This window comes from Bidens hawaiensis, unplaced genomic scaffold, assembly GCF_021521415.1.
Source record: "Bidens hawaiensis isolate Kalapana, Puna unplaced genomic scaffold, B.hawaiensis_p1.1 tig00032812_1, whole genome shotgun sequence".
NCBI lineage: Eukaryota > Viridiplantae > Streptophyta > Magnoliopsida > Asterales > Asteraceae > Bidens > Bidens hawaiensis.
Genome location: NW_027495606.1, coordinates 55805 through 76916, shown reverse-complemented (window position 1 = coordinate 76916; position 21112 = coordinate 55805). Strand labels below are relative to the sequence as shown.

The 21112-nt window shown below is 35.4% G+C and overlaps 1 protein-coding gene and 4 pseudogenes across 5 annotated transcripts; 2 read left to right on the top strand and 3 right to left on the bottom strand.

The window, feature by feature from the left end:
* Positions 1 to 116: 116 nt before the first annotated feature.
* On the bottom strand, positions 117 to 1327 carry LOC143584114 (PLASMODESMATA CALLOSE-BINDING PROTEIN 2 pseudogene; annotated as a pseudogene).
* A 108-nt stretch (positions 1328 to 1435) lies between these two features.
* LOC143584113 (protein arginine methyltransferase NDUFAF7 homolog, mitochondrial-like) lies at positions 1436 to 7088 on the top strand (annotated as a pseudogene). The gene is made up of 12 exons (XR_013144299.1): positions 1436 to 1460; positions 2337 to 2419; positions 2529 to 2594; positions 2722 to 2822; positions 2964 to 3082; positions 3267 to 3307; positions 3744 to 3832; positions 4100 to 4280; positions 4887 to 5003; positions 6028 to 6072; positions 6314 to 6450; positions 6942 to 7088. The product of XR_013144299.1 is annotated as a protein arginine methyltransferase NDUFAF7 homolog, mitochondrial-like (transcript).
* Positions 7089 to 8126: 1038 nt separating this feature from the next.
* LOC143584102 (26S proteasome non-ATPase regulatory subunit 1 homolog A-like) lies at positions 8127 to 13817 on the bottom strand (annotated as a pseudogene). The gene is made up of 13 exons (XR_013144293.1): positions 13627 to 13817; positions 13303 to 13366; positions 13009 to 13115; positions 12764 to 12874; positions 12523 to 12691; positions 11964 to 12411; positions 10815 to 10950; positions 10472 to 10720; positions 9946 to 10169; positions 9584 to 9842; positions 9255 to 9487; positions 8666 to 9176; positions 8127 to 8517 (listed from the first exon to the last, which is right to left on the bottom strand). The product of XR_013144293.1 is annotated as a 26S proteasome non-ATPase regulatory subunit 1 homolog A-like (transcript).
* A 1772-nt stretch (positions 13818 to 15589) lies between these two features.
* On the top strand, positions 15590 to 16242 carry LOC143584112 (cytochrome b5 pseudogene; annotated as a pseudogene). Its single transcript, XR_013144298.1, has 3 exons — positions 15590 to 15735; positions 15820 to 15886; positions 15971 to 16242. The product of XR_013144298.1 is annotated as a cytochrome b5 pseudogene (transcript).
* A 940-nt stretch (positions 16243 to 17182) lies between these two features.
* Positions 17183 to 20521, bottom strand: LOC143584108 (cyclin-dependent kinase inhibitor 4-like). Of its 2 annotated transcripts, XR_013144296.1 has the most exons (4): positions 20232 to 20521; positions 18248 to 18451; positions 17766 to 17909; positions 17183 to 17677 (listed from the first exon to the last, which is right to left on the bottom strand). XR_013144296.1 is itself a non-coding variant. In XM_077066234.1 (3 exons), the coding sequence occupies exons 1-3, from the start codon at positions 20519 to 20521 to the stop codon at positions 17828 to 17830; spliced, it is 576 nt and encodes a 191-aa protein (XP_076922349.1). In that variant the 3' UTR covers positions 17187 to 17827. The 2 variants fall into 2 exon arrangements, 1 of the variants encoding a protein (XP_076922349.1); XM_077066234.1 differs by having other exon boundaries at positions 17187 to 17909.
* Between the last annotated feature and the right edge of the window lie 591 nt (positions 20522 to 21112).

Here is a 21112-nt window from a genome sequence, read left to right as displayed (position 1 = left end):
GAATGTAGCAAGTATTCAACTCCTAAACATTAGATAATCATAAGTAAAAGTAGATTACCCAAACACTGTAAGTTAATTTAAGGTTGCAAATTTAAATGGTGTTACTAAATAATAATCTAGCCTATGTATACAAAATTGTTATCAATTCCAAGATGAATAATGTGTTGATATGCAAGATTTTTGAAAACGGGGATGCCCGGAAACCTTTTGAAACTGGCGGAGTGTCTAACGTGGGTACCGTGCCATTACCAATCGGCGTAAGCCCTCCTCCGAGCGGTGGTGGCCGAGTACCGCCCGAAACTGGAGTCGTAACTGGTGTTGTTGTCCCACCTGCAGTGCTGAAATTGCACAAACAGTGATGTTCAATTAGTTTATTTTGTTATGAATTAACAACATAAACCAATAAAAGAAGAACCGAACCTGAGCTCGACTAGTTTTGACTTATGAGAGCTCAAGCTTGGTTCATTTATACTTATTAATTAGTTTATAAACGTTTGTAACTCTTTTTTGTATAGCCTAAGCTCGGCTTGAGCTCGTGCAGTACCTTAAACAAGCTTGGCTCGAGCATGGTTGTGTAGTATAGGGGTGAGCATGAACCGGGTCTTACCCGTAAAACCCGGAGACCCGTCAAACCCAAACCGACCACACCCGCTTAGAATACCATATGGTCAGTTCCCGAGTGCTACAACTATCACAAACCGGGGTCCAGATTGGGTCCGGGTTTGCAAGAACGGCTTAGAAACTGCATAAATTGGTTCTGCGACCCGAGGCCCCCCTAGGAACCGAGTATTAACAATAGGGTCGGCTCCCAGGTATATTCTTTACCATTAACCAGGTCCGGGTTGGTTTTGGCAGGCAAGACCTGTACGTTTGATCACCCCTAGATGATATTAATACATAAAAATCAAAAAAATGTGAAACTTAAAAATAAATAACTAAATGAGCTTTATTTAGGCCAAGCCCGAGCGAGTTCAAAAAAGCTCAGCTTGTTTAAAGCTTTTTATCCCGACCTATAAACAATGGTGCATTGTGAATACATACATGTAACATACCTGGGAGACGGTGGATAAACACAAGATCCATAACTGGGATCGGTTTTGGCAATGGTGGCGGTGCCGGAGAAGTCACAGGATCCAGGAGCCATGAACCTACGCATGTAATAACTATTGTATGCATATGATGCATGTGCTTGAATGGTGTTGGGCAGGAAACACAGACCGGATGGCTGCAAGGGTGTGCAGTCTGCTCCTGCACTGCACGCGTAGTCTAACGCTGTTTGTAACGCCTCCCTTGAGGCGTCACTTCGGGCCACGCACCACGTGGCCATCGTGCCTTGAACAAGTAGCAGTAGCAGTAGCAGTAGCAGCACCTCCATGAGCATGAATGTTCTCATTTGGTATGGTATGGTCAATTGAGTGAGGGTGACAAAAGAAATATGTGTGTGTTGGTAAAGCTACAAAGTAAGTAAAGAGTAAGAGAAGAATATTATTATTATTATTATATTAATTATTTATTAGTTATTATTGTGTTATGCTACAACTATCATTATAAGATCAGTCTTGTGTGTGTCTTGCCTTGCCTTTATTAAATATGTACTTAACTATTTTAATAAAACAAAAATAATAAAGGTTAAATTATCTTCAATCAAATCACTTGTAGAACTATATATATATATATATATCTTGGCTGCTTAAAATTCATTTTTGCAAAACCTTTCAAGTGTTAACTAATAATATACAAAAGATGGTGTAACATAATAAAACCCACTGTTTTTGACGGACTAGAGAGTCGTCGTCGTCTTCTTCAGAAATCATCATCACAACTAGAGGTAGGTAGGTTAGCAGGCATTCTTCTCTTCTCTTCTTATTCACCTAAACCTAATTTCATCACATACCTACATTATGCCTTTGCTTCAACGACTTCATACATTGTATCATGGATATTTTTCACAAACCCCTACATCGGAACATTAGCTGCTGCAAGGTATAAATAAGATTACTGAACCTAGATAGATGTAGAATTAGGTCACACTCTCATCCTTCAACTCACTGCATATCCAAACACTCTCTCAACTAGATATTAGTCTACACTTCACAACGGCTTTCTTTCATCATTTCTTGTTTGGGTTATATTCCCACATAATAAAATAACGGACTTGTTTGATATACTAATTTATTCTCCTCATTGGTAGATCACTCTTAATAAGTCTGCAAGGTCTTTATGCCATCTATTTATCATTAAGAAGAGGTCATATGTGCTGGTTTATACCTCAAATTAAGTCACTCTTCAAATGTCACTCCTTAGCAGTTAGCAAATTATAGTGTGGGCTTTTTCAGGAAGGAAGGCTTACATGTCACATTTGGAAAAAATATACAAGCAGAATGATGTTTCTTGGTTTACTCCCGTAGAGCTGTTCAAGGTACAAACTTGTTTGTTTAACAATTTTGGTACAATGCATTGATGTGTAGTTTGGTAATTCACAACTCTTTCTTTTGACTATCTTACTGAATTTTATCTTTTGCTTGTAGCCTTGGTATGCCCACGCGATTGCTGAAGCAATTTTGCAAACAACTAATCTTTCTTTTCCACTTAAGGTGAGTTGTATATATTTGAAAGATAAACTTTTGGCATTATGTATAATTCATCAGCTTTCTTGTTCTGTTTTCTTGAATAAGATAAAGAACAAGAAAATAACTAAGTTTCTATCTGTGGTTCTTTCAGATCTATGAAATTGGAGGTGGATCTGGAACTTGTGCGAAGGGCATATTGGATTACATAATGTTGAATGCTCCTACACGAGTTTACAATAGCATGTCATACACGTATGTATTCGGTTTTTCTTTAAAATTTGCATGTACTAATCTGTAACGTATTTTGACTTAACTACTAATGTTTAATATTATTCAGTTTCAAGTTAATCTTGTTTTATTATTGTTTTGTGAAGAACTATTATTTTTGTGCAGTTCAGTAGAAATTAGTTCTTCATTAGCCAAGAAACAGATGGAAACAGTTGGAGAAGTTAGCAGTCACTTGTCAAAATTCAAAGTAGAATGTCGTGATGCTGCTGATCGTACTGGATGGGGTATATTCTACTACCACCTTTTTTGCACCCACTTTTTTTACAATTATGTATTCTCGATTAAATATATGTTTCTTTAATGAAACTTTGAGAAAGTTCTGTTTTGCTGGTATATGGTGCAGCTGGACTTTCTCTTGTCTGAGTATCCATGAACATGTTGGGATTAATAGTTTTACTCTTAAAACAGGGGATGCAGAGCAACAACCGTGCTGGGTTATAATGCTAGAGGTACTTTTTAATGTATTTCGCTTATTAATATTGCAGTTTTCTTAAAAAGATGCGGATTAATGTACACTAGCTTTCTTTTATGCTAGAGGTGGCCAATGGGTTGGGTCATGGGTGACCAGAAAAACTTATGTCCAATATATTTTGATATGTAATGGCAAATATGATTATAAAAAGTTACATTATTTCAGTAATAATCAAGTCTTTTTAATGAGATGATTATGAGGTGTTACGCATTAAAATTATGTTTTTGTGACTTTCAACCCTTTCGACCATCTTTAAGTTATTTTTTATGTTACAATTTTGACCCATTAGAGATTAAAAAATTAATCCAAATCAGCACAATTATAAGTAAATGTTCGAAAGCATCACCTCTATGTCATGCTTTTGTCACCTCATTGCAAATTTGCATGGTTACTTATTTCTCTTTGATTACTAGGTTCTTGATAATCTTCCACACGATCTTATTTATTCAGAAAATCAAGTTTCACCATGGATGGAAGTTTGGGTAGAAAAGCAACAAGACAGGTGAATGGAGTCGGTTGTTAAATTTACTTTTGTAATATGAAATATGATATGCATACATTATCCTTTTCGTCGAATTTTAATACTTTGGAAATGGCCACAAATAAGTTTATGTAAAAGTTTCATGCTAAGTTTCTTGTTTATTTATTATTTATATCAAAATCAATTAAATAGATCAATTTGACTTTTTAATGTTTTTGTTTCATCTTTATTGGAGTGGAGTTTAGACAATTGACAAAAGGTCAGAACTTTTCTCTTGGTCAAACACAGGTCTGGATTGTCCGAGCTGTATAAAACGATGCAAGATCCTCTAATCAAAAGTTGCTTGAATATTCTAAATGTGGATAAAGATTATAGGCCCCTAGAAACTCCAGAGCCTTCATTGCCAAGCAACGTTTGGGCTAAAATATTTCCCAAACCTAGAAGACGTTGGCTACCAACCGGGTGTTTGGTAAGGATCTGTTTTCATTTTCAAATTGGGCAACTATTATGGTTATATTTCTTAACTTTTAGAAGTTAATGATAAGGTCTCTGTGGCTCATAATTAACATAAATGTACTTTTTTGCATGATTATATCCCTAGAATTTTCAAATCTTAAGTAAAAGATTTTTCTTTTTTGCATGATTATGGCTACACATTATTAAAAGGGACAAATTCGTAGACATCCTCTTAATAGTTCGATATTTCGTATACACCCTTCTTAATTTTGTAATATCATATTTTCCCTTTCTATAGTAAATAAAATAAAGCCAGCTACTTGGAACAACATGCTTCTCTAGATTAATGAAGTGAACACTACGCTATTGAGTATTGACATGATTTACAGTAAATATGATATTTCGTGTTTCTAATATGAGTATGCTGTCATGAAATTTGGATGTATAGATATATAATTAATTCTTAGTAAAAAAAACTATCCTTCAATTTTAAAGTGGAGGGAGTTAATCTTGTAAAAATAAAGTCAGGAGGTTTATTTGCGCATTCAGTGAAAGGGTATGGGGTACCGTCTTTTTGACAATTTGTATTTGTAGTAATGTTGCTTCATGTGATATATAGAAACTTCTACAAGCATTACATGGAGCCCTGCCAAAGATGTCAATGATCGCTTCTGATTTCAGTTACCTTTCTGATGTTAAAGTACCTGGTGACAGAGCTCCATTGGTTTCTACCAAGGTACCATAGTTCATTAGTTTTCACCAAATTTATAATATTAAACACATTGAATAAAAGGCTATGAATGCTGATAGAGATCTTATTGTTTTATACTTAATAGTCGTTTGTAATTGTAGGAGGGGGTAAGTGTAATTTCTATTTCTATAAGTAAGGACCAATAGTCATTTAGAAAGGTCAAGAAAGATAATGAATATTTTGTTAGGCTCATTGCAATTAGCATGAGAGGGGCATAGCCCGGGACCACTTCGGTGGTTAGTTATCATTGTAGATCCTTTGAGATCATCTTCTCATATTTCCTAATTCAATTTCATATTCAGTTTTACGCTCTGTTTGCGGTGCGCGCATATAATGTATATATGTGTGAACCCTCGGGTGGGCAAAAGTGAAATTGCACTAATTTTGACGTTATTTTACTAATATCGTGAAAATAACGTTAAAAGTGATGGAAGGTTAATCAGGCATCATGTGGTGGCGTTGATAGCCGAAAGACAAGGTACATGCACCAATTTACCGGCATGCCGATGGTTGAGTGTTATGTGCCTTATGTCCAAGGCTTGATGCAAAACTACTTTCGAGCCGGGGGTCTCACTGGAAGCAGCCTCTCTATTCCTACGGGGTAGAGGTAAGGCTGTCTACATCTTACCCTCCTCAGACCCTACGATAGCTCTGCTATTGGTGGGATATACTGAGTACGATGATGATGATATGATGAATTTCATATTCAGTTTCTATCAAATGCTGTAGAATATAATCCGCATTCATAAAAATTTGATGTTTCTTATAGGCTCATCACACGAATCGGTTAAGTTTGCCCAAAAGTTTTGGTTTTCTTTGAATAGTTAATTTGTCAAATATGATTGATAGTATTACACTATTAGAACAATGCTTGAGGATGCTTGTGGCATTAACCGGATGAACCCACACTTAACTCTTAAGTAAATGGGCCGTATTTGATTTTAAGTTTTTCAAGATGATATTACATATCATGTTTCTAGTATTTGATCATCTTGCCCGTTGTCTGCAGAAAGATGGAAGCAGTTCAGATCACAGCAGTTATCTGGATGCCAAGGTATTGTTTGCTATTCGTGTTCTTTAAATCCTCATGCAACTGTTAATTCGATAAAGATTTTTGGAAACCTATTAATTATGTACCAAATGCCTGAAATGCCCTTTAAATGGACAAAACCAATGCATTTCTCTGCATGCCATATGAATCTGTTTGTGATTTGATTAAAAAAAACATTATGAGTACACAAATAACGTAGATCAACATTTTGGCTGGCTGATGTTGTCTCTATCGTCTTTTCCAGGGTGATGCAGACATATTTTTCCCAACAGATTTTTGGCTTTTAGAGCGTATCGACCATTACAGTTCTGGTGGTTAAAATCACGAATTGAGCATTTTGATAGGTCCTCCAAACAAGGAAAGAAAAGGCGCACCATAACGGTATGTTCAAATATTTTATCTGGCATTATCTACTAGAAGTGCAAAGTGGGTCAAAACAGGTTCGTGTTGAAACGGGCCAATTTTTCAGTACACGCTCAAATTGGGTTGGGTTAGCTAGACCTGCTGAAACCTTTTTATCCAATTTTGGTACGGGCTGATTGCGTGAAATAGAATCAAATTTTACACTGCTTGTTCAAATTGTTGGTCATTCTTTTGTTGATTTTTAAAGTTTTTGCTGATGTGGCATCTTATTTTTATTTTAGTGTATATGTATATGGCACACGCGATGAGACTTTTTAATTGTATTCATGGCATCTTATTTTCATTTTGGATAAAAAAGTTTATAGAAAAGGTTATTTGTAAACTCGTTAAATAAATTACTTTTTAATTTTTTTCACACCAACAGTTTTTGCATTCATGGCATCTGATGTCATCAACCAGTCCCACATCAGCAATTTATATGATCAGTTTTTGTGTGATTATATATGCAGCTTGATACGTCGGTGTTTATGGAAGAATTTGGTCTGCCCGCAAAGACAAAGACCAAAGACGGATACAACCCTCTTCTTGATGACTTCAAAAATACTAAATTTTACCTTAGTGTTCCAACACACAATACCAAATAAAATATTCAACACTAGGAGAAATGATGACTTTGTGTACTGAATAGTCTGAATTACAGATGCGCCATAATATCTCGGCTAATGATTGATACCTAAACTTAGAGATACCCTGTTGTATCCTGGAGATTGAATACATGATTTATGCGTTGCACAGTTGTTATCTGGTATTTCAAGTTCAAATTTAATTGGTCATCAGGCTTTCAGAGTGCTGTTTGCATGTTGAATTATAGTATACCCTTGCTCGTCCTCATTTCCTACCGCGCTTTTGCTGACATTTTCTTATCTTGGCAAACTCCAAACTGTTCATGTTTCAACTTTCAACCAAAAAAATAACCTTGTGATTTTCATGATCATTTTAGAATAATTGGACTATAGGTTAAAGAAGGAATAGAACAAACTTAGTGTTGACAATTACAATGTGTATTTAACAGCACCGATCTTGTGTACATATATCCACTAATTATCATTAAAGGTGTCGAAATTACTACATCAACATTGATTAACAAGTGACAACGATAGTTTATCAAACAGTGGTGTGACTTGAAGTCACAGAATTTGTTCTCCAGTCATTTCGAATTCAGCAGGACAACTCCAGCTTGTTGTAAAACCTCCGGTAGCAAAGGAACAAAAGAATACCATGTTAGAAATCCTAATTGATCGGTTAAGGTAAAATGAACTTTATTAATTAGAGTTTATTTGTTATATGTTTATCATGGGTAAGTAAATGTGATATTTACATGGTAGTTCAATGTACTAGTTATTAGGATTTATACTTAGAATGGGGATTTAAGTTGAGGGTGCATAAATAGACATTTATTGACTTTATTGTGTCGGTTTTCAAATTACTAAAAACACAACATTTGGTACTTTACAAGTTTGCGTGGGAGACATTAGCGGCACTCGACCTTCTTTATGTAGTAAATTGACGGTTACTTGTCAGAAAAACCAAACGTAGTGACAATCTGATTCATGTACTTAGTAAAAGAAACAAATACAACAGTCCTGATCAAACTAACCAAACACATCATGTCTTATGAATCAAAATAAAGCTAACCTTAAATCACTTCCAATGTTCTCAACCGAGTCAACCACACAAAACTGACTAGAACCGGGATCATCATGAGCTGTATTCAAACGGCTGGGGTGGCTGGGGCTCATCATCCACAGCCATGGCTGCGGTAGACCCGGGTTGTGCGGCTGCAGTTGCACCGGTGGTGGCTGATGTGGGTGCATCAGTTAGAGCCAAGACTTCTGGCTCTGTTGGGCGGAGGTCTTTTAAGAGAACAAAACCAGATGAGGCTGCCTTCACGGGTGCGTATCTACTATCTTCTAGAAATTTGATGAATTTCTCTTGGGCGGGGACCACTCTAGCTGGGTTGGTCAAAATCTCGAATGTTGGTTCCGGTTCAGCCTTTTTCTCCTTCTCGGCAGCCGGACCGTCCACCTGTCAGATGCATAAATAACCAAGTATGCTGAATTATAACAAAAACTGAAGGTGTTGGCAGGACCCCCAATCTGGCCCATTTTGACTCGGCCCATGATCTGCCCATTTTGACCCTTGCTAAAAACTAAATTGACCAAATGAACTATACCTGCATTGATTCAGCATCCTCGGGACCAGACGCCTTTCCTTTGCCAGCGCTGGATGAGTCAGCAGCACCAGATAACTTTTCAGCATTAGCCTTTTCGGCTTCCTTTTTGGTAGCTCGAGCCTTGGCTCGTGCTGACGTGGACAAAACAGCTGTCGGGAGTTTCACCGCAGACATGGCAGTGGGTACTGTTGTTGGGCGAGGGTATTCAAACAATGATGGTTTGGCATGTGATAAAAAGTCAAACTTCGGTATTTTTAAGTCATAGTTAAGACCAATTAAAGCTGTTGGAGAGAAAGCTAAGCTAATGAAGTATATAAGTGGATACCAGTACCAAAACTGGCTGAAAACAGTAAGCCCGATAACCGCGGTCATTTTGTCATGTTTTGTTTTGGAAAGTAATTTGATGGTTACATTGCTTCCACCGGCATCAAGAATTCCCGAAGCTAAAATAGCTCCCATTTTGCTCATCGTGTCTTCATGTTTATCCAGAATAATCTTTTCCAACTGTCGTCTGTTAATATATAAGAGCACGCCAAGGGTTAGTCAGAAAAACAAAAAATACACTAATAGTAAATGTGACAATTTATACCTAAAGGCCCGGACACGAGAGTCACTAGCTTCACTGACTTGTATCGTTACCATGGCCATTGCAATTAAAGCACCTTGGCGGACAAAATCAGTTACATCTGATGTCAGTGGTTCTAACAAAGATATGGCCTCACTTAGCCCAGTACCAGCACATGAAATGCCTACAGCCATGGCTGCACCATACCGCACATGAGGGTTGTACAACTCAGAGAGTAACGCTACAGTGCGAGGTGTCTAAAGTAAACCATTTAAAGAAAACAAATAACAAATGAAGTAAGTTCCACAGGAACAACCAAAGCGATAAACAATGTTTAGCAGACTAGTACTAACCTGTTCCGGGTCAGAATATAGAACAAATCCAAGGGCTAAAACAGCTGTCTTCCTGACATCATCGCTTACATCAGACACAGCAAAGTGGAGTAATTGGCGGATTGCCTTATTATTTGACGTTCCACTGTATGCCAAGGCTATTGCATACATTCCGCCATAACAGATTATCGAATCCTGATCCAAAGTCATCTGTTCAATTAAAGTATCTGCTTCTTCTTCTCTTCCATAAACCGTGAGAGCAATACCTAATGCTAACCCCCTACGCAACATAATTTTATAAGAATCAATTTATATGTGGACTTGCCACCCCTTATTGAGCGACTTATTATAAGAATCAATCTAAAAGCCATTTCTCTATTCACCTTATGATTTTTTCATGTTGTGTCTCATGAGCATAGCCCAGCAAATCTGATGATGCCTTCCCATCTGCCGTCCCCACCATTAACAAACCCACACTAATACCAGCAGCTTCACCCGCAACAGCACTGTCAGTGTAGAGGACACTTTTTATCTCTTCAAGTATATCCTCGTCAGCAGTCCCTAGAGACGCCAGCCCAAGACCTAAGCATGCACCATGTTGAACGACCTGTACCAACCAACACGCAGTATAAATATACAGTATACACACAGACTCGGAATCAAACGAGAATCTAGACATGCATAAGGCAAGCTGGTTCACTAATGTTTTAGCATTGATTCACAAGTTTATAAATCTGCTCAAATGCTTAAAATTGTGAATCAAAGGTAAAAAAATGAATCAGTTTGCTCCTCAAGTTTCTCACAAATATTTAATTTCTCATTTCACACACACACACACACACAGAAATATAATTAAATACACGAGTATATGAAAAAAATTGGGATTTAATGAAAGAAGCAGGCAAGCACCTCGACATTAGTATTCTGTAGGCTTTCCCTTAAGAACTGCTTGATGCCTTCTCCATGGTTTGCATGAATTAAACCTAAAGCATAGAGAGCCCCGCCTTCAGAATATGGACTACCGCCACCACCAGACCCACTTTGAGGAAGATAAGGAGCCATTAATGATCTTCCCTGCTGGAGGTGACCATGATGAATAACACCTAGCCCAGCTGTTGCACTGAACTTAGCCCAGTTTGTGGCTCTGCTCAGCCAATCCTGAAAACAAATGCAGGTAACAGGATTTAAAAGTGCTAGGAAACTTGATAATAAAAAAGGATAAAAAAATAATATCGTATAAAAGCATATTTACCAGATTCTTCCTCAGGAATGCATCCACGGTTGTTCCAGCATGCATAAGAGCATTTGCGTATATTATTGCACTGTGGCAAACACTATTTCTCATTTCGATCGATTGCTTTATTGTCTTGAGAATAAGTAGATCCGACCTATTTGACACAGAACATTTATACTACTTACAACACAAAATAAATCAAGATAGAAAAAAAGAGGTGTCAATTTCAACCCATTTACTCATGAATGGGCCAATTCACATTATGTTTTGTTTCTAGCAGGTCAAACAGACTATGTAGAAACAAACAGGTTAAGCTGAAACAGTTCAAAAAAGTCTGAAGTCTGTAGCCATCCAGAGGGTAAATTTCATACATAAAACCTCCTGGCAATTTTATTCATAATAGTGCATTACTATGAAAATAAAATTATCTTTGCAGTTGACAGTCACTAATTGTAAATAAATTAAATAAGGTTTTTGGTCAACCTAAACCTCCAAAAAACCACGCCTTGGCATGCTACCCAACCCATCCTACCTACCCATCTTGCCTCCACCAGAAAAAAAAAATAGATCTAGAACATATCACAAAAAAGTTCCTCACTTGTTATAACTAAATTTCTCGAAACAATATAATCTTTCTAACCGTATCTAAAACAAATCATAACAAACAAAAAAAATGCAAATGATGCAGACGTAGAGGCGTATTCAATGGCTTAATATGCAGATTATTTCTATTCAAATGATTTGATCAGCAAGCTTAAAGCTTTACAACTTTTTATCAAAACATAATCAACTAGACACAAACAACTCGAGAACCCTAACTTATACTAAACAAGGAGATAAACTAAGAAACAAAATCAACACAAAAAGATAGGAAATTAGTTAACCAAATATAATATAAAAAATTATGATATAAGAAAATTTAAATATTTCAATTTATCCGAATCTTGATTCCATTCACATCCTAACCCATTTAATCAGACTTGCCGATGCTCTTGCATCAGAAAGTTTGGACAAAAAGTGTTTCAGGCCAACCCCCAATGCGACCGAAACCCAAAAACTACCCATTTTGACATGTTACTTACATTACTGCCCTAACAATCCATTTTGCCACCTCCGAATGACATAACAGATATAAAATAACACCCCAAATAAGAAAAGATTGCTCACTTGTTATGACTGTATAAAAACTGAAGAGTCAGCTGAACTGAAGTTTCCCCAGACAAAATTCCTTCATTTTAGTCAACCTTTCAGCATAGGTCACTTCTGCTGGATCAGACTCAGACACTGAAGCAATAAGTGGTTGGGTTTCATCAGCCATTTGAGTGTCCTCTGATACAGCTGGGTTTGGCTCAGTGACAGCTGGCTGTTCAGGTTTCAATTTGGGACTTGATAACCGGTCTCTTACACCCGATAGAAAAGCTTGGTGTTCATTTTCAATTAGATCAAAAGCAATTTGGAATGCCATCAATGCATCATCTTTGTTCTCAGATCTTAAAAGCTTTTCTAATATCGTTGCAACACCTTCGGGTTGATCAAGAAGCATAAGACACTGGCAAATGTTTAAGTAATCTGGGGATGCTAGATCTTGATATACCTTGACAAGAAGAAGAAGTACCTACCCATTTTCCACGTGGGTCAGTAAAGCAAAATATTCAACTTATGTTTCAAATGTAAAATAATTATGCATTAAGTACATAAGATAAGTAAGAAATGTTATTCAAATTACCTCACGACGATATTCTCTCCTGTTGACAAAAGCATGAGATACATTCATGCAATATGCCAAAGTTGCATGAACATTATCACTGTTTGTAATTGCTTCCTTAAGTTTATCCAACCTTCTGCATTCAATTGACATTCCTATTGCTTGTTGATATTTTCCATCAGTTATACACCTTAAAGATTACAGATACAAGAATAAGACAAGAGTAATAACCCATCAAATTGGACCAACAAAAAAAACATACTTATCAAGCATTCTCTCAACTATTGCTTCTAGCCTAGGGTCCACATCAGCAGATTTTGCCTTTGATTCTGCTGCCTTCATTCTCAAAGTTGCATACTCGTCGATAGCTTTGGCTGAAAAATAGAACAGTACATGAAACATTATTAGTCCAAAATTCAGAAAATATCTGTTTTGTAACTATCAACAGTATAAAGTCAAAACAAATATGATAAAATTTTAAAGAAAACTGCATTTGTGAAGGACTTTCTAAGAAGAGTATGAACATAATCTGAATCCTCAGAAACATCAAATAGACTGCCAGCTCCAAGAGCATATGACAATGAGTCATTAAGCTCACCCAAGTAATAGAAAACCTGCACAAGTTAAGGAATGAGCTGCTTTGGCATGTAAAAGAGTACAGACATGAAAATAGCATGTCCTGCTGAGTGCTGACAATTATAGTTTGTTAACTGGCTACTGATAGCTGTTTTAACTTAAAAAATTAATATTGCAAGAAATCAACAAAAACCCATGCATCAAATTTGTTAAGAAAAAAGGTACCTTCGAAACAAGTAAAGCAGCCAACTGCCTTTGATCAAAGTCTTCATCTTCATATAGAGACTCTCTGGGTTAACGAAAAAAATGCGTCAGTGAATCGATTGGCAAATACCTCATTGACCACAAAAGATTCAACAAAACTCTTGATACATATTTATATAAAAGTGAAGAAAAGCTAATTAACGACAAATTAAAGGCAACAAAAGTAGATAGATAATGAGAAACTTGTATGTGATACAATAACATAAGGCCAGGCCTGTAAAACAAGTACCACTCGGAAACCTAATTAATTAAGGAGTGAATAAGAAAAGTAATGAGGATAATTACATGATTGGGACGGTGGTAGAGATCTCAGGCCAGAAGTGATCGACGAAGGCGTTGAGATTGGAGAGAGCGTGAAGCTTCAGAGACGGATGCGGCTCGTTAAGCATCGCCAACAGACCACCGGCTGAGCTCACCATAGTCACCGCTGCTGCAGCCATACCGATCCACTTCCAATTGATTGATTGATTGATTTCAAATCACTAATAATAATAATAATAATTAGGGTTCGTTCCTTCGGTTTCTTTGGGAAGAAGAAAGCAAGCAAGGTACTATTGCAGGCTCATCTAACCTCCTAATCATTTTACTCCTGAGCTTTTGTTTTTTCCAACTTTAACCCGTTTTCCAACTATTATTGTAAATATCGTTATTCACTAGTCGGACGGGGATTAACATCGGAATTAATCGAATTAGATTTCCATGTCTAATTTCAGTTTTATATGTACACATATTTTTATATGTAATTTTCAATTTTATATATACATAAACACATTTTGACTAGAAATTGATTGGAATCTCGCTGAAAACCGTTGATTTTGGCTAGAATTTCACTAGGACCCGTCATTTTCGTCAGAACCTCGTCGGAAAAGGGCGATTAATCATGACTTTGGCCAGATTTTACCATTGCCCGATTAGCCCAAAATTAATCGGTGGGATGAGGAATGGCGATTAATCGGGGATTAACCAGCGCATATCGAGATTTTACAACACTGCCTATATCCATTTGGTTTCGTCGCACTGTATAGTTATATTAAAATTAATTACCATAAACTTATACATGATTTCACTCGTATCTTATCTTAAAAAATTGTTTTGTAATTTTTAAATCTTTGTTACTAACTACTTAATATTTCTTTTCCTTAACTCGTGGAATACTCAGGTTTCTAGTCTATTGAACAAAAAAAAAACACTAGATGAATCTTTGGTATGTTTTCTTACCCAATAATTACATGTTTGAGTAACTCCATCCTCCTAGCTAATCCTCGCAAAATTGGTATTGGTAATGGGTTTGATTTTGAATAACTGTTCCCTCGTGCCTAATCCTTGCAAAGCATGTGTGTTGGTAACCGGCTTAGTTAAAAGGGATACGTCCAAAATCATATTGAGTTGGAACGTGTAGCTTTAGAAAAAAAAAACAAAAAGAAAAGAATTAATATGATTTAGGCATAGCTAAAATAAACGAAACTACGTGAACTACATATTTTTTTATTGATTTTTTATTTATCTTTTTTATTTCTAAGTTTATAAAAATATTTATTGGTTAGCAGTCATTTTATCTATTTTTCTTATAGCTTTTAGTGAGTTGATATCAACAGCCTAAGTGGACAAAAAGTTAATCAAGACTCAAGAGCTCTCTCCTCAAGGCCCAAGTGATAAAGCCCAAGTTCTATTCAGATTTCATGTAAGGAAAACCAAAGGCCCTTCAAGTAACACATGTGATTTAGCCCACAAATAAAACCAAGGTCCTACAAGTAAAGCCCAAACTCTATTCAGATTTAATAGAAAAACTAAATAAAAAAATAAGTGTACTGTTTATGACAACGAATATTTAACTACCGTTACTAAGTTACTGACCACATAGTATATGATAATGTGTCAAGCCTTTGTGATTCATCGACTTATGAACATGTATATATATAGTCTTGTTGGACATGTTAATTAGATTACAAATTGCCACTATTTGGACATAACCAAATTATCTAAATTGATATGCATAATCTATTTATTGGAAATGTTAAGGGTTATTTTTTATAACGTTTGCCTAATTGTTTTAAAAACAAAAAGGACATGTACGAAAAAGTAATAATTTATTTTACACTCTGTTGATTGATAGAGATATACTACTGATTATTTATCAACTTTAATGCACTTGTTGAACATATACTATATAAAAAGATGCATTCATGTATAGAATCAAAACTCAATCAATAGTACATTTGTATATAGACATAACCAACAAATAAAAAATTCATTCATCCCTTTCAAACACTTGCTTTATTATTTGCCTACAAACCAAAAGAAACAACCAAGAACTTGAACATGAAGGCTTTCGATTTAAGCGATGTTTCTCTACACAACAACACGAAAGATTGTTGGATCGTTATAAACGCAAGGGTAAGAAACAACCGCACCAATCTTTATATCCCATGATCATGCTCTTTACTTTTTCGTAGGATAGAGTTGACTAGTTTGATATAGGTGTATGATGTTACAAAATTCTTGACTGATCACCCGGGTGGAGATAATGTGTTGTTAGATGTGGCAGGTATTGTATCGAAACTAGCTAAATAAATGCGCGTTCTTTTAAAAAAAATTTATCCATGTTAAACATAAACTTAAATTGTTCTAGGCAAGGATGCAAGTGAAGAGTTTGAGGGCACGGGACATGGAAGTGCTGCAAGATTAATGTTAGATGAATATTATGTAGGAGAGGCCGGTCTTGTAACACCATTTAACGGTCTTTCTACAGCCACAAACCTTAAAGCACAAACTCGTGCCAAACAACAGATAATCATGGAAGAAAACATGCGAACATGGTTAGGCTTTATAATGAAATCGGTCGGGCTACTTCTTCCCTTAGCGACGTTGGGCGGTGTTATCGGTTTTATGTTGTATAAGTGACACTGAAAATCTGGTTTTTCTTTAAAGTGATATGTATAGTCATTTTGTGTTTATTTGGATTAAATGGTATTCAACCACTATGTTGTTGTACATATATGTTGTGTATGAGTATGACTAACAACATGAATAAGAACTTAAGAAGTGGCAAGAGCACTACAAAGAAAGTGTATAAGTCAGGAGGGTATATTGGTAATTTGGAATGGGTGAGTAATGTGAAGATTAAACCACTAGTGGGAGGCAATAGATCATGGTTAATCTTTCCAGTTTCCACTAAACTGAGTGAAATACAATATCAAGAAAGACATTACTTTTATTAATGTCAAAAGGGATTTCAAATTCAAAGGAAAATGGCAAACAAAATGTTATGCTTGTAACATCCAATAAACTTAACTTTGCACCTACTATATCATGTGGAGACTGGTTAGCTACACGGTTTTGACGAAAATTCTGCACCGAACCGCTAACCATGGTTTCGAAAACAATAAGCCAAACAGCTTGGACTAGTGGTTTTACCGATTTGACGGTTTAACGATTCAGTATTGTCAGTTTGGATCGTTCTTTTTTTCTTCATGAAATTACAATTTATAACTTTGTATTAATAATATTAAAATGATAAAAATGATTCATAGTATAATTATAATGCATATTTCAAAGATGAAGAAAATGTATAAATAAATGTTTAAATGGCTGGTTCAGTTTACATAATATGTTTCAAGTTTCAAACCAAACCATTAAAACATCAAACCGTGAAAACCAAAGCACGAACTGATCTCAAACTGACCAACTTGCTTCGGTTTGGACAGTTCTGTAACTTTTAACTGTTTTGAACCCGCCTAATTATACAGCATGCTACTTTTGATTCATATAACTGATTAAAACATCAAAATTAATTTTGAATACATGAGGTAATATGCAAACAAGCATGCAACCAGTGAATAGATAACAAAAACAATTAAGAAAAGGTACAGACTGACAATAATGGAGAAAACAAGATTCTTCTCCACCAAAAAAGCTACCCCACCACCATCACCAATTCTCATAAGCTGCTAAAAAGACAAGGCAGGTCACAAATAGCCAGAAACACTGCACACAATTGGCACCATCATGTCCATTTTTGAAACATAAAGATTCATTGTGTTTTGTGTTTTTGTAAGCACATGCATTTAATGATACAAATCTACCATAACATGATAAAAGATTGAAAGGAAAGGTCAATTTATATCAGGAAAAAAAAGGATCTATCAAAGTTTCCATCAGTACAAAATATAGACAATCACAAGGACTACAAATTATCCTAAAGTCATTGGATCCCCTTTGAAAAACACCACACCATCATCTTCTCTTCCCTTGTTACTGTTAGAAGCTCTTTTTTCTTATGTTACAGATCTTCTAATCTCCATTCTGCACTAGGGTTTTTGACGGGTCCCGCTTTTTTCTTTACAAACAAAATACGAATAAACGGGAGTTTAAGAATTACTCTACTGTCACTTGCATAAACACTAAAACCTAAAATCTACGCCTACGCATATCTTCAGCTATGCTAATCTTGAGTCCAACTAAATAACAGAAACCGAACTACGGTTAATTAACACTTCTTGGTAGCATCAAGTTTCATCCATTCATAACGCCCATGAAGGGGTTTGTCATTCACAGGATCAAAGTTGTACCTACAAAATAAATGGGAATAAATAAATAAAAGATAATGGATCGATCTCGGTAATATTTGGTTTCTTAACGGGTCAAAAGGATTAACTCAAAAAAAAAAAAGAAGTTTTTTAGCGTAACGTATACTTGTTGTGTCCCTATTGTGCTTTTTATATACTCGAGTCCTTAAAAGATGGCTTTTTAGATGATAACAAACAAGACAAAAACTTTTACAGTAAGCCCACATAATGACTCCATCAAGACAAAACCATCTTTTATGCCAACCCATTTTTGAGTTTTTGACCCGTTACCCAATCCATCGAAGCCCATTTTGCGACTCTAACAAGAAATAAATATATACTTTTCAATAAAGAGTTGTTGCTGCTGCTTTTCTGGGCCCATGAAAAACTCATCCACTTCACTAGTTGACGGGATGGGCTTCGGTGTTGTGTTTAGTACTCTGTAATCGATTTCAGTAGGTCTCGTTGACTTTGTTGAAGAACCTGGAGTATTGATATTATTGGGATTTCTGATCAAACTGCACGGTGTGGTCTCCCGAGTAGTCCTGTTTATAAAAATGCAGCCGAGTTTTAAATAATATGTCATCTCACAAGTACTAGTCATTTAAGGAGTTCAACGAACAAATAGCTAAAAAGGGTAATTTAAATTTTTTTCTTAATCATGAAATTACAATTCCAAAAGAAAAAGAAAAATGGTAACTTGCTGAGTCAATCCAGCTACAAGTCTTGTATTGTTTGACTTAAAACAGATAGTCAGAAGGCAGAACCATTGAAGACAAAGTTAATTTTAACATGTAATCATACAAAACAAGAATAGTGCATGCAGACAATAACAATCCAAGCGCAAATAGTTGGTACAATGTTTTCTTCTTTAGAGAAACAAATATCACAAGAAAAGAATAAAATTCTGAAAACAACAATTTCCAAAGAGGTTTTTGTAAACATTATAGAGACCACAGTAAATAAATTCACTAGATCAAATGATATAAACAAATTAACAGTGGAATAAACCATCAATAATCATAATCACAAAGCTATAATATTATAAAAGACACCAATGAATAGAGTCAAAATAATTAATGAGAACTTATAAATTATAATGGTGTTAGTACATGCACATATAAGTTTTCAAAGTAAGACAAACCATAATTTTCACAATGACAATAACGTAGCGCAAATCAAGATTATTTTCTTTAATTCATGCTGCATGCAATCCTAACATGACTTCTTGTTAATCAACATAAGTAAGCACTGAACACACAAAGATCATATTATTCAACATTAACTTCATATATCAAGAAAGACAGTTCCATAACAAGAAAGCTCACAGAGGAACAGTAAAAAATATCAGAAACTTGCAACCCCTAAATTCATGCTAAGTATCTGAATTATGGAGTAATAATTGAAGCACTCAATGAACACAGAAAGCAGAGTTGATATATCAAGAAAACAGAAGCTTTTCCAAACATGGAGAAAATAATAAAGAAAAAAAAAAGATAATTTTTAATTACTTCACTTTCTTTTCCTTAAAACAGTCTCTGGAAAACAAGCAGAGTGTGACAGGAAACTGAAAAGCCCTTTTTATAAATGACTTCACTAAATAAACATGATATATTTTGATCAAGAAAGCCTAATTTATGCATTCCCATTGAACAAAAGAAATACTTCAGGACTGTCAGTAATAAAATTAAATTAAATGAAATAAAAAATATATATTTTCTTTTTATGATTAAAGAAACTCCCTTGGGGCATGGAGAAGAAAACTGATTAAAGATCTGCAATCTGGCAGAAGATATAGAAAAACAAGGAAGCCCCACCTGCCTCTTATTAATAACAAATTTCAGAGAAGCAAAAATAAATTAAAAAAACACTAATTCATATAACTTCAATTAATAATATTTTAAAAATATATACATTAATTTCACACTAATCAAAATGAATTTTCAGGAAAAAATATACCTTCCTCTTATTAACAAATTTCAGGGAAAAAAACCCTAATTCATGAAATTCAATTAAGGAAGAAAAAAATATTATCTTTGAAAAATAATTATATTAATTTCAAACTAATCAAAATGAATTTTTCAAAAAGCTATTTTTTTAATACCTTCCTCCTAATTCATATAATTTCATTTAAGGAAGAAAATAATAATATTTTCAAAAATAATAATCATATTAATAATTTCACACTAATCAAAATGAATTTTCAGGAAAAATAAGATCAACAAATAAAAAAAAATCTAATTAAGAAAAAAAATAATATTTAAAAAAAAAACAATTATATTAATTTCAAAGTAATCAATCAAAATGAATTTTTGTTTATAATACCTTCCTCTGGCTTCAATCTCCAATGAGTTTTCCCCAATAGAAGCTTCAGAATTGACAGAGTCAACCTTCAACGTTGACGAATTAACGAGTCGTAATTTTCTAGGGTTTAATTTACCACAGCTCTTCTTTGGTGAGATTGAAATCGGCTTGACGAGCCGACGGCTACGGAGTTGAATGTAAGAACCAGCTGATTTACGGAGAGCTAGGGTTTTAGCACGAGTAAGAACGCCAGGAGGTTCGGTTAACTTGGTTTTGGACTTCCAGTTCCTCCTACTGATGTACTTGCCCATTGTTTGCTCGGAGTTGGTGGTTTGCTCCGACGAGACGACGGCGACTCAGTGAGTTGGTTGGAGCGTAGAGAGAGCCGTTTGCTGTTGAATGACAACGAGAATGAGAGAGATTATTATTATTATTATTAGTTAAATATTTAAAGGGTATTTATTATTGGAATTTGGAACCGGGTTTTATCACCAACGTTGGACGGGTGTGTTATTTAAAACTGAAGATGACATTTAATGGCTCCGAATGTCTGGTTTAGGTCTGCTAGCGGAGTACCAAACTAATTATATGTTTGTTGGTTGTTCAGAAAGGAAAAAATTTAGGTGAAGAAACACTAACCGGACCCCGGGCGGATTACGGGTAACCTGGGGGTAAGATAGATGTTTCCCACGAGGGGTTAGACCCTTTGAAGATGGTTCTTCTGATAACCTGCAAAACAGACACCGTGAGCTCGTCACTGAGAAGGGGGGGTTCCTCCTTGTGACCACCCTCCGGCGTGAGAATCAGACTAGATTGCTCTTTAAATATAAAAGTATATTAAGAGATTGCTAGAGCAGATATCAGGTATAATATGATGATAATGTGATAAGATATAATAATAC

What these genes read in the sequence shown, in the direction of transcription:
- LOC143584108 (XM_077066234.1), bottom strand. Translation starts at nt 20,521, where the DNA reads ATGGGCAAGTACATCAGTAGGAGGAACTGGAAGTCCAAAACCAAGTTA. An exon ending in GAGATTGAAGCCAGAGGAAG is followed by an intron (nt 18,452 to 20,231) that starts GTATTATAAACA and finishes TTTTATAAACAG; the next exon opens with GACTACTCGGGAGACCACAC. An exon ending in CAACAACTCTTTATTGAAAA is followed by an intron (nt 17,910 to 18,247) that starts GTATATATTTAT and finishes TTTATTTTGTAG; the next exon opens with GTACAACTTTGATCCTGTGA.